The sequence below is a fragment of the Sander lucioperca genome, chromosome 4 (assembly GCF_008315115.2).
Source record: "Sander lucioperca isolate FBNREF2018 chromosome 4, SLUC_FBN_1.2, whole genome shotgun sequence".
Taxonomy (NCBI): Eukaryota; Metazoa; Chordata; class Actinopteri; order Perciformes; family Percidae; genus Sander; species Sander lucioperca.
Genome location: NC_050176.1, coordinates 7,316,541 through 7,330,212, shown reverse-complemented (window position 1 = coordinate 7,330,212; position 13,672 = coordinate 7,316,541). Strand labels below are relative to the sequence as shown.

The window sequence follows — 13,672 nt, the reverse complement described above, 5'->3', positions numbered from 1 at the left end:
TAAGCACAGTATCAAATTCTCATTATCAATATCAAACTGTTGAACACAATTTAGTTTTTGGTGCCCAAAAATATTTTTTTAATGACATGAAAAACTTTGGCAGGGTTATTTCCTCTTTCCGTGTCTCCGTAGACACAGCTGACTCATCTGAACCTCCTCAGTTAAAGTAACAGAGGACGAATCAACACATCAGAACTGACAGCAAGCTACGCAAAAATCCCAAATCAGGTCAAGACCTCTTACAGCCTCTTCGCTGGCTGTTGTCTGCCTGAAAACAAACCATCTTTTACTCTCGGACGATACAATGAGAAAATAAGTGGGGGACTCCTTCTCTTTCTTTCCTCCTTTTTTGTCTCCGTCTTTGCTGGACAGGATCCAAACTCACGGCTCCTGTGAGCAGAAATGAACAGAGCAGGGCAGCACACTGGGCTCCATAATCTAATTACATGCTTTATTTGCTGCAATTTGTTTCTCAATCAGTCTGGTTGAGGGAGAAAGCCCTCCTCCTGGGCCGTCATTTACACCTCCTTGTCTCGATGCTCTAGTGCCTCTGATGTCTCTGTGGCCACGTTCACACTGAGGATCTAGATATATCAAGAGTGTGTCTAGATCTAGTTGATATAGATTGGCTGTTCACAACTGGCTTTGCAGGTTAGATGTTGATGTAGATCCGATGTTATCTGTGTGATAACTGCTGAACAGCAACAACAAAACACATTCTGTATTAGTGTTCAGATATATCAGAATATGCTACAGAATGGCCGGTGGTTATTTTAAAACATGGATCTTTCTCTCAACACCTTTTCTTAGTTGGCAACTCAACTGTAATTAAAGTGTTTGTGTAATACTTGTAAGGAAAAGTTCACTAAGTTCTGTAGATCTGCGGTCAGACACCTCTTCTGTCTTGTGTAGTTTCAGTCGTCCTCAATCATGTAAACTATTGTTTGCTTGATTTGCCTCGCAGAAATGTGTCTTATTTTTCCACTTCCTGTCCATTGCTTCTGTTTAAATCTTATGATACACTCTTTACTACTTATTCTGGTTTGATGTGTTGGATCAGTATGCCATCATCTTCAAGATTCTGGGGAGATGTTGGGGAGTTTGATTTTAAAGTCATTTTAAGCAGCATTCTCTACCACCATTTTTATATTTAGGGCATGTTTCACTATGTACTAGTGTACTACCTAACCCAGGCCTAGTTTTGCCTTTGTCTATGGGCACTTTAAAGCTTTGGCTCAAACACATAGAACTGTACAGTACTGTATTCTGTCTTGAAGCAGCTTTAGTAAGAAGCATCCCAAATGAAAACGATTAGCTTAAAGGGTTGTACAGCACTTTGATAGAAGGGGCAAAGGTCCACCTCTCAGTTACGCACTTCTCAGTGCTCTGAAAGGCAGGAAACAAAGCGCTGTAGTAACTACATCTACTCAGAACACCCAAAGCACATTTTAGGTCAGTGCTACAGGACTGCTCCCACTTCCCCGCTTGTAACGCACGCACAAAGGGAACATTTGTCCTCACGGTAGGGGACTGCCTGGCCCTAAATGGGGATCTTGGGGTGCTCTCAGTGGGGCCCGGAGCTGTGTCTCAGGGGTACACTAATGGGGAACGAAAGGCTATCAAAGGGAAGTATCATGATGGCATCAAGGGGGGTTATGAGAAAACAAAGCTTCCTTTCCACAGCTCCCCCTTCCATCATTTACATGGTAATCAGGTGCAGCTCATATAGACTCCTCTGTTTCATTTACTTTGCCTATTTTTGTTACTCTCTTTATTTACTACCACCAGCTTCAGCTTATGAGGCAACCAGGTTTGGGTGTTTTGCTGATTTGGGGGTTTTACTTAAAATCCCAGTCCTCCTCCTCTTCTTCTTACCACCCCCCTGATAAACTTCACTTCTGTCTTCTTCTCTTTTTTTTGTCAACCTCTCCACCCCTTCGCTCTCTACCAGTACCCATTCTCCCGCCTCCTTCCCTGCATTTTTTCTTGTCGTAGTGTTCCCCAGGCAACCTCATTCAAACAGAGTATAAAGGAGAGCAAAGGCATGGAGCACAGATCTGCTCACAACAATGAAGTTTGTTCATATTCAGGCTGCCTGAAAGCTCCAATCCTTCTTCCACAACCCCATCACTCTCCTCCACTACGACTTGATGTCCATCCATCTCTTCCTCGCTAATTTCTTTTACTATACTCATCACAACTTGTAACACTGAAGTGTAAACTAAAGCAGTACTCTGGATCCGATTTATGCCAGTTGGGAGAGTGCTCAATGAGCAGAAAAGAATGGAAAACATTTTTTTTTTTTTATAATGGAATGGCCTCACATCACATTATTCTTGCCAGAACTATATGTGGCTGGCAGCGTGACAGCATAGCATGGGGCAATCACTGAAGCTATATACTCTCTGGATTGCTGGGGCCTGCAAAGTGGAGGAAGGGATATACTGTTGCCTCCGTAACCTCCTGGTAATCTATCATAAAAAAAAAACTGATGGCATGGCATATCCTCATGGATCTATTTGGAAGGGGAGCAGGGTTAGTTATAATCTGCAATGCATGTGTGGCCTAGCCCTTGACATAAATAACAGCTTACTTCCTAACTAAAATGGAAAAACCAATGGAGATATAGTAAAGTACAGAGTTCCCTTACCCCCGCCACACATAGAATATACAAACTTTAATCAAGGCTCTACATGATTTCGTGCACAGAAAAACAGTATCTAACAAATGTTCTGTTTTGAGGTTGTTGTCCAGATGATAGATCAAGCTCAAATCAATTTTACGTACTCACTTACTACCTCAGAGAGTATGTACGTACATACTACATGAGTATGTGTGTGTGTGAGCCATGAGGCGATTTGGGTGACCCTCTGCCTGCGTGAGGTATTTATTTGTTCACGGCTCCAGAGTGGATGCCCCCCTCCCCAATAAAGCTTCTCTGCCCACCGCTTCATGGATGGCTAATTTTCCCTTCCTGACCTCCCTTTGTGTGGCATTGACCCCCTTCACACCCCCCACCTTCTACTCCCTCAAATAGCTGCCAGCCCTCAGCCCCCCCCCCCCCTGTCCTCAGTGCAATAAATGCAAAAGCTTGACATTGAAGTGATCCCAGGGTTATTTTTTTCAGGAGGTCGGGGGCTGAGGTGACAAGCGAGGTGAGATTTTGGAGGGAGGCGGGGGGTTGAAATGGGTGGAGGGTTGTCTGCACAGACCTGGCTCATTCCCACAGTCTGACAGGGAGTGAGTGGGTCGATGGCAGCAGTGATTTGTGTTTCTTCTAAACCACTGCTGGTACCATCAGCTCCATTCAGAGGTTCTCACCAGCACACATGGAAGATGTAGATGTGGTTAGAGGACTAAAGTGCCTTCACCACAACCAAAACATGCACCCTTAATGATGCCAGCAGTGGCACCACAGCAGTCCCATTAGACTACACAATCAAGCCAGACAGATGTGCTTCAACTAGTCAGCCAAAAGAACTATTGCCAGAGATGCTGTTATGATAATTGTTCTCTATAGGGAACCTTTCTTTAAATTTGTAAATGACAGGATCCAAAAGGCAGATGTCTGTTTCTGCTGGTATTGTTTGTCTTCTTTCCTTTTTTACTAAAACTGCCAGTCCCAAAGACGCAGGATAGGACATAAATTGATCTATAGTGTTAAAGCAGCTGTCTCAAAGTTTCAAAATTTGAAGATGTGTTAAAGCTCTGCTGTACATGTAAATGTAAGCCCAACAGAAGAAAATATTTCTTACATTTCAGTCCTGTGGAGATTATAAAGTTCATCAAGGATTTATTTTTTTAACAGTAGCGCTAATCAAATTCCCAGCTCATCTATAGTGTGTTTACAATTTACCACCATCTTTACACATGTAAAACATAATACATATTTAAATATATAAAAAAATCAACATGAACTTCTAAATATTATTTTTAATTACTTGAGCAATTGAGTATTCAATTTAATGTAGTGTTGTGTGTGATTTTTTATTTTCAATCCAATTTCTTATTTTGTAATAAACAGTTAACAGACAAAATTCCTTTGTCCTAACAATTTTACCATTTTTGCAATTTAAACAGCGTTGTAGGTCCACTTGGCTTTTTTGTTTTTCATGGTATGTATATATGTGAGAATGTTTTTGGGCAATTATTTTAACAATGAATTTGTAACAAATTCACAAAACTATTTTCCCCCCATTACTGAATAAAATACCATTACCACTGTTTGTTTTCTCCCTCTAATCTCCTAACTGTATTCTCTCGCTTCTTATTTTTGCAGACTGTGACTCTTATTGCAAAGCATCTAAAGGCAAACTGAAGATCAACATGAAGAAGTACTGCAAGAAAGATTACGGTGAGTCAACGGACAACACACAGTCCATTTAATGACTTGGATTAACATTTATTTCTACGGGAAAGCTTAAAAACATCTGGTCTAATGGAAGAAACACATAGTTTCCTTTTTCACTGCTTGGCTCTGGGTAAAAAACAAGTTTCTTATTCTGCAGGAACAAATAGTGTGTGTCAGACTTCTTTAGGAGCAGTAGAATCACTGTGCAACTTAAAGTGCTAAATGTTTTGGTTTGGGATATACATATGTTTACTACTACCAGCCCAGCACGTTGCTAGGGAGCTGCTATAGTTTACAGGGGAGGCATTTCACTGATGGCTTACTCCAGCTTTCTGAGGACAGAGACAAAGGATCAAATAAAGACAGCAGAACTTCAAGGAGGAAGAGAGAAGCAGACAAACAGAAGGAGAGAAAGGGCAGGATAAAAAATTAGGTAGAGGTGTGTGTGCGTGTGTGTGTTGTGTGTGTGTGTGTGTGTGTGTGTGTGTGTGTGTGTGGGGACAGTGGGTGCTCTCTAAGATCCTCATTAAGGCAGCCCACTTCCCCCACAACCAACAACCGATGCAATTCTCGCTGCATTCCTGTGACCGTCCGTCCGCCACGCCATTCAAGGTGTGGATAAGACGTATGACCTCTCCCCTCTTCCCCTCCCTCTGTCCCCTCCCCTGATTGAAGTCAGGCTGCTGAACCGGTCAACCAAGCAGCGGCATCCTGCAGCATACCTCAGCAGCTTGACAGACAGTCCTAGGCTTTGTTCTGTGGGGATTTGGAGGAGTTAGGGGGTCAGCTTATAGACACCTCCTCTTCCACCAATGCCTGCCTAGCCGCTGATGTTGTGAGAAGAGCCTCGCCTCTGAAATATGTATCCATTCATGCATGCCGAAAAGCAATGTTGTTAACCTTTCAATATCAGGTTCAATGTTTAGTTTAAATCTACAGAAATAGATAACATACAGAATATTTACGTTACACCTGAATGGTAACAGCATTCAAGGGTGGAGCGGTGTAGAGGTGTAGAGGTATAGAGGTAAAAAGAGACATCAGGATGTCCTGCTGGAGAAACTATCACTCAACAGTTACAGAGTTCCCTCACGTATGTACATCTCCCAAGAGTGAAGCCAGCAGAGCCTCCCAACTGATTTGGCATGTGTTGAGTGTGTGTGTGTGTGTGTGTGTGTGTGTGTGTGTGTGTGTGTGTGTGTGTGTGTGTGTGTGTGTGTGTGTGTGTGTGTGTGTGTGTGTGTGTGAAGTGTAGGGGATCTGCTGGTACTGAGGGTTGAGATAATACCAAGTGAATACAAATGGAAGTTCCTCTTTTGCACCAATGTTTCTGAGGGTAGATGCAGGATATTTGTATGTGGGGAGGCAGAGATCGAAGCAGAGCATAACGGCAGAAAAGAGGAAAGGCTCTTGAGACAAGAGACAAACTTTTAGAAGAATGAAATAAATAAAGAATAAAACAGTAGGGAAGGGTTCTTCTCATTGTGTGATGGACAGACATGGACAGTAATTATAAACACACAGCGATTTAATGTATTCATATATAAAAGAACAACAGATAATTAATTAGTCCTAGCTGATTACTACAGTATGTTCATCCCTTCGAACGTTTGTAGGTTTTTAAAGATAATTTTTTATTAAATCCACCTGTCCCCTATTAGTTTAAAATGCTACATCATCTTCTGTGTAATCCACTTTCTCCTCGCCTTGCCTTCACCAGGGGGGCTTTGTGCTGCCGATGTAAACAAGAACCATTAAGCTTCTTGTCATATCAATGCTTAGCTTGCAAGAGCATTCAAGATTCATAACAGACCAGAACAAGATCCCTGTACAGTATTTACCACACACAAGCTCAGCAAAGCGGATGAAAAGTCAAACACAATGTAAATCTACAGGATAAATTGAGAGAGCCATAGCTTGGACTGTTTTAAAAAGATCAGCAGGGGAGCGGGGCTCCATGCTGCGTAGGAAAACGATGCTACAAGCTTCTGTGGTCGACATACAGACGCAAATAAAGAATCACAGGAGGGAGCAGGGTGTAGGGAGGGGGTGAACATGTCTGATGTCAGAAAAAGCCTGGATATAACTACTCCAGGCATCTCAGCGTACAGTGATTGTTGACTAAACACAAACAGAGAGAAGAGCACCTGGTGGTGCAAGGTGGTGCCGACGTCACCAGGTCGCACTAGATAACCCACTGAGTCCCTGTTGACACGGGGCCTCAGGGGACATACAGTACAATTGGGGTGAAAATGACATACAAAATGTGAAGACAAGATAAGAGTGCATAGCAAATGACAGCTCAAGAGAGTTGCAAAGTGGGAGGAGGTATTTCAGGGGCCCCTGGTTCCAGAAGTAAAAGTCCCATTAATTTTCTACATTGACAATGCGACTCACAGTTGGGGCTCTTCTACAGCTTGGATGGACGTAAAATGTTCCCAGTTGAATCATCAGTACAAAGGATGAACAACTGGGTTAGAAAATACTTGGTTCTTGGAAATCAAAGGTACAAGCTTCCCAAGGTTCATTTTGCTTAAAAAAATATATCCAATCACAGAGCTAAAAGGATGTTATGTGCACTGCTGGTGGTGGCCACCGGACACTAAATATTATGCTGTTGAGAAAACTGACAAAACTATCTGCTGCTGCAATTGCTCATGGGTAGTGTAGCTGTCCACCTTGAAAAACTGACGAACACAACTAGAGAGCGGATCGGGCCGTATTTTTCTGTCCGAGCCCGGCCCGCGTCCAACAGAGCAGTAACCGAACCCGACTTGAGCCCGACAGGCATTAAGATATTTATGTCCGAGCCCGACACAGTTAAAATCTCATTTTTTTCTCATACTAATGACACATGTACGTTTGTTTGTGTGGAAAGCCCGCTTTTATTAAGCAACTGTAGAAAGGCATTCGGAAATGTCAACAGATGAGCGCATCAGCGCACATGTTTCGTTGTCACAGCTACATAAACAAATTTCCGCACACAGGAAGACGGATGTTAGGGTAATATTTTTAATTTATTTTAATCACAAAAACGAACCTTTGCATCAAGTGAAACATAATAAGCTGTTTTAAATTTTAAATGTTCAATTCCTCATCGCGCTGATGTGACCGAGCCCGACCCGAACCCGAACATCATTTCTAAATATCTGTCCGAACCCGACCCGGCACAACGGGACCTGACGGTACCTGACGGTACCTGACGGTATCCATCTTCTAAACACAACATGATTTCTCAGGAACAAAGTTGAAATAATTAAAACTGGTGGCCATAACATTAACCTTTAGGTTTGTTTTCTAATCCAGGAGACTCCCTTATTTCTATGTTGAAGAATGTTGAGGATATCATTCAAAGAAACCCACATTTACACTGTAATTGTAAAACCTAGGCAAGGCAGACTTCATACAGTATATATATATATATATATATATATATATATATATATATATATATATAGCACTTTCCCTACACAGATGGGCTTTACAAAATATACAGAAAGCATAGTGCACACACAAACTTTTAACGACTAAAATATAATACTGCTTTTAAAAGAAGTGAATCTCACACATCTCAAGTCCTCTGCAGGATCCTTCAGCAGATTTTGAATTGACACTGGATGTAGTATTGGAAACTACAATAGAAGTGTAATCTAGAAACATATGTGTTCTCAGTTTACAAAGTTAGGAAGTTTTAGAGCCAGTTTTAGCTCTTTGCCATTCATAAAGTGTGACCCCTCGGCGGTGATCCAACATGTACAGGATATATCTCCTAATACTGCCATGATGTTCAGCTCCATTAGCTCAACACTGAAGGAGAAACCAGTGACCCTGTAACACGGTGGTTCATTTCATAAGCTGTCCCATAAGTACAGGAGAAGTATAATGGAACTTAATAGAGATCTGGTCAATATAATACATATTGATACATACTGGGTTATGATCTATGAGAGGCAGCCCTCTCTTTCCCTCCCCATCTCTGAGGGCTATACCGGTTCATCATGTGATATCACTAAGTGTCTTTCCAGCTCGTGTCTCTAATAGCCCTACCTTGCCTCCTAATCACATTACAAATCATGCTGCTCTGTCAGTAGTAATGGACATAATGCACGTGGGGCTGTATATCATAGCTGGACCATAGACCAGCCTTTTCCACTGGGGATAGAAACCGTATTTCTTTATAGTTTATTGGGATCGTGGGTGCCCGTTCACAAAGGTATACCAAGGTGTTTCTGTGCTTTCACACTTAGAGCCTGGCTGTGGTAAAGAAGAGGACACAAGCAGGCTTAGGTGAACAAAACACAGTAGAGTTCAGTAAATAAAGGGTTAGATTTTGATCAGAGCTTTCAAAAAAACACACACACATTGTTCACATATTAAAGTCCCCCTCAGGATGAGTTGTAATAACTCTGGTGGTTCTCTGACTTTTAGTCTAGCGCCACCATGAGGTAAAGAAATAGATTTTTTTCAAATACTTCGATATATGACCAAATACAGAACTAATGACATTGGCCACCACTGTTAATATTTATGCTAATTACTAAAACTAAGATGGTGAAAATGGTAAACATTATATCTTCTAAACATTAGCATGTTAAAGTTGTTATTGTAAGCATGTTAGCATGCTGATGTTAGTATTTAGCTAAAAGGACCTCTTTTCCAGCCTAGCCTAGCCTCACAAAGCCACCAGCATCCACAGACTGTTAGTGGAGGCAGTAACCTTTACAGCTGAATATAAGAAATCTCACATTAGGCCAAAGCGATAACCTGGTGTCTCTTTTGTCCCCCCGACTTCACTCTGCAGCTGTCCAGGTGCACATCCTGAAGGCAGACAAAGCTGGCGAGTGGTGGAAGTTCACCGTCAACATCATCTCTGTCTACAAGCAGGGCGAGAGCCGCATCCGCCGTGGGGACCAGTTCCTGTGGGTCCGCACCAAAGACGTGGCCTGCAAGTGTCCCAAGATCAAGCCTGGGAAAAAGTACCTTCTGCTGGGGAATGACGAGGACTCCCCCGGCCAGGGCGGAGTGGTAGCAGACAAAGGCAGCCTGGTTATCCAGTGGAGGGACACGTGGGCACGTAGGCTCAGAAAGTTCCAGCAGCGCGAGAAGAAAGGCAAGTGCAAGAAGCCATAGGCGGAAAAAGATGGAGAGGATGCCGGAGAGGGGGAGGAATTCAAGAGAAAAGCTGAGCGAGTGATTTTAAGAAAAAAAAAAATGGTGAAAGAGAGGCAGACAGAGGACCACGGACAGAAAAGAGACTGTTTATGTCGCTGCTTTTTTTGTGTAGAAGCATGAAGTGAATTATTTAGGATGATTTGTTTTTGTAGTGAACTTTTGTTGAAGCTCACCTTGCAGATTTGGTTTTATGTTTTATTTTACTTTGAGATTTGTCTCTCTTGTGGATTTGCCGAATTTGCACCTATTACCAGCATATAAAGTTATTTGTGTTTGTTTTCTTTATCTTAGTATGAAATCATTATATTTTATGGTTCAATTTTATGGATATTTTCTGCTGGTGCAAAAATGACAGAAAAAGCCACTTAATTACCACTGCAAGTTTGCCTCTGCATGGTTTTCTTGTTGTATTTGTAGCTAATAAGCAAGCTTGTTTCATCAAAAGTCTTCACTGATCTGATTCAGGCAATAATATTTCCTCCATTAAGAATTGTGCCATAAATACTATTGTTTGCAAGCCACAAAAATGCATAATACATTTAGCTGTTAATGAGCTGCCATATCTTTCCCCTGTTGTACAAATTCAGGTATTTCTGCAACTCAAGAAAACAAGAAATCTGTAGTGCTACTTTTTTACAGTATTGATAAAAGAATTGTTGACCTGATAAATCTTGATTATTACTCCCCTATTTGCCTCCTTACATTTCATTAGTTACATGTTGGTGGTTCAGAATTTGTACAAGCCTGCATGTGAACGCATCTTATTTGAGACTGTAATGTTCAATTCACTAACTGATGCTGCTCATGGTACTAATATTAAAATTACACCTTTTTTTTGAGAGGACAGCGTGCATTTAAAATCACTGATTTCACTTTTAGTACTTACAGTAATTGAGATTTTATTTATTTCACAACTCCAGCAGGAGTTTAACAAAGGACCAGCGGCCAGACACATTGTTATAAAAACATTATTAAAATATTCACAAAATCAGGAATTGTTCTTTGGTGGTAATCATTTTTTACAGTCGGATGGCAGTAAAGCTAATGGAAAAACATAATAATGAATATGGGTTCTGGAGTGGCTACAAAATAAAATGTCAAATGTTCTATTTTGTTTTAATTTATTAACATCAACATTTTAGTGACAATATTTACTTTTACCACAAAATGATTAATACTGTGAAAGTTACCCAGTATACGGTTAGGGTTCCAATCATTTTACAAAGTGGATGCAGCATTATTGCTGTGCAGCTGCAAGTACTGCATGTTCTTAAGAGGATACTGACAAAGACCTGCATATAGTATGTCACCAGTGCAACAATGCAGATGTTTGTATGATTTTAAATGTACTCCTTTGCATCAGCTCATGAAAAATACTTTCGACAATGTGTCAGAATTTATCTTTTAAATATGTATGAATAAGACAAAGGAAGATACTGCAATGTGGATAGCTACCGACCACTAAATCTGAAAAGGAATCTGAAAAGAAGACAATGTCCTTACCTCATGTAGCGCAGAAAGGAATCCTAGCGCAGAAAAAAATTAAACTTCAGCGCAAACTGCACCTTGAAAAAAGTGCTCAACCATTACTTAAAAGTATTTTTGAAATCCACCTCACACTGGCTTGTTTTCATCTAGAATAATTCCTACAGTACTATGAGATTTGAGATAAATACCTTTACAGTCCACACACACACTCTTTTGCAAACACAATGCATGACTGTACATTCACTGTGCAACCAGTCAGAAGCCACAGTGTCCCATTGAACTGTCACATTAATTCTCTTCACTTCAACACTTGCACAGGGAGAAACGGGGTGAATTGCAATCACTTGACGCTGCTTGATTCAAACCACATTGCTCATTTATTTGTATGCAGTTTGGTTTGGATTTCTCTAAGGAATGCGTGGTAAAAACACAACTCTGGTTTGTAAAAGCCTGCAGTGTGTCTGATGTATCATAAAACGGAAGTTCCTTTTTAGTCCATCCCAAAACACTGTGAGCAACATGTTTGAAGTTGCCAGTATTTGTTGTTTCACAAAATCACATTTAGCACCTTTTAATCTGCCCCACAGCACGACTCTTTTCAAGACGTGGTTTTAATCTAATGAACTCTCTACGTCATCTGTTTAAAAATGGTCATTTCTGATTCCACTCTCTCTCAGAAAATTACTCATTTGTTCAGGAATTTTCTGATTGGACTGAAATGGCTTCTAGATGATGACCAATAAGACAGGCTTTTAAAACTATGAGAAATCAAAATCACCTGGGTTCGACTGTAAGATAAAAAGAACAGATGACATTGTTTGCTGAAGTACTTCTCGGTATTTACATTTGAGTTGTTTTTCTTTTCTTTTTTAATGTACAATCAATCCAATGATTGTGATGTCAGTCCATCCTGATGCTCTACTGATGATGACATACTCACACACAGTATATTTACACGTCCCTGCTATCATTGTTAATCCTACAACATATCATTACGTGTCAATGTTTTTTTTCTGTTTGGCACAATGTAATCTGTATCACACCTGTCTAGTCTCTGTAGTCCCATGCTGTAAATTTTACATCCGTCTCCTGAACGATGGTTTGACAAGCTTCCTGATGAAATGCTACACACACACACCTGTCAAAGCATTGCTTTGTGTTCATACTATGAATTGTAAATGTTGTTTAGTTGTCACCATTGCCAAGACTTTTTTTGCAATGTTGTTTTACAATGCGTACTAATATATTATGGTTATTATATATGATGAATATATTTAATGACACAAGACATTGTGGATTTTATTGTCTTTTTCAACTATTTTTTTTTAACTTGTTTGTGGTTGTTTAGATCATTGCCATTAAAGAAATACATAATAACTACTGAACACACCAACTTGGTAGAACTAAATTCAGATTTTCAGTTGAAATAAACTTGTTACATTGAAAACAATTTGCCTCTGTTGATTTGAATCATTACATTTTAATTATTTAGTTGCTAAGTTAACACTAAGGAATATAGTCCGCCTTTCTCCATTTACTGGTTGCCACTTCGTAACATGTACGGTAGACAAAACAATATTATGCAGATTTCGCTATGGAAAAATGGTGATACTAGTGTTTCCAGCTAAATATGTTACACAACTGCAATCCTACAGAGTAAACCCTGAGCATTAACGCAGACAGACAGGGGTCCAGGGACTAGTAACTGGAAATGTCATTTATTAGAAATTACAAGCGGAATTGATTTACAAGGAAGGAAAGCAGCCATGTTAGTTACACAGCCGAGCTGTTTGTTTTGGCTGAGAGCTATTCTATAAACGTTATAAAATCCCAAGACAAATGATAACATTACAGCTGCTACAGTAACGCATGGGTAAATATAAGGGAGTGTGAATATTGCAAAGCTTGCAGAATTACAGTGCCCAGTGTGAGCCTCAGCCCAGACCACAAACAGACTTATGAAAGGAAAGCTCCTGCTACCTGCGGGAGGTCCTACTGTTGGGTCAACATTTGCCACAGTCCAAGCTACAATTTTTTTTTTTTTTTTTTTTTTTTAAAGGCTTACAAACCTCCAAATAATTTAACTATTTGATACATTGTCACTTTAATATCCACTTGAACAACTGGTACAGAGGACAATTTACATTGTAGCAACATTCTATAGAAAAAGCAGGGTTACTAATGTCTTTCAACCAACCAACGATTTACTGTATAGAAAAATGTAAGTGTGCTGCTATAGGACTTAAGTCTTTATTTCACATTGGCTTGGTTGGGCAGCCACCAGTGACTTTTGTCTCAACATGAAGATAAAGAGTAACAAAATAAAATCTGTGTGAGAAAGTGTTTAAATGACTGTACATGTGTGCACTGCAGATGCAAAGGTTTCAAGCTGGTATTCTGCACCAAAGTGTCATTGTAGTAGTCGTTGAGCACAGGTCCATGATCACTGCTGTCCTCGTCTGCTACACAGGCCACACGGCGACGACTATGATGGCTATAAGAAGCAGTACGATCACCACCAGCATCCCTGAAGGAGGAAAAGTGAGAGAAAAAGGTAATCAGATGGCAAAGGCAAAACCAGTTGTGCCAACTTGTTTTTAATTGTCAACAAATTCCATGAAAAGACTAAAACAAACAATGAATTGATCCTGCTAACAAAGT

The 13,672-nt window shown here is 40.4% G+C and overlaps 2 protein-coding genes across 3 annotated transcripts in view; one reads left to right on the top strand and one right to left on the bottom strand.

Annotated features, from left to right (window-relative positions):
* The window catches only part of ntn1a (netrin 1a), a 59,579-nt gene extending 47,120 nt beyond the window's left edge, over positions 1-12,459 (top strand). For both annotated transcript variants that reach the window (XM_031289039.2, XM_031289038.2), the window contains 2 exons: positions 4,280-4,354; positions 9,153-12,459. In XM_031289039.2, coding sequence (XP_031144899.1) covers positions 4,280-4,354; positions 9,153-9,481 — 404 coding nt within the window. In that variant the 3' untranslated portion in view covers positions 9,482-12,459. The remainder of the gene's footprint in view (positions 1-4,279; positions 4,355-9,152) is intronic.
* A 248-nt stretch (positions 12,460-12,707) lies between these two features.
* stx8 (syntaxin 8) overlaps positions 12,708-13,672 on the bottom strand; it is a 45,520-nt gene continuing 44,555 nt past the window's right edge. Inside the window, exon 8 of the mRNA XM_031289040.2 lies at positions 12,708-13,538. Within this exon, the coding sequence (XP_031144900.1) occupies positions 13,474-13,538 (65 nt within the window). The 3' untranslated portion in view covers positions 12,708-13,473. The remainder of the gene's footprint in view (positions 13,539-13,672) is intronic.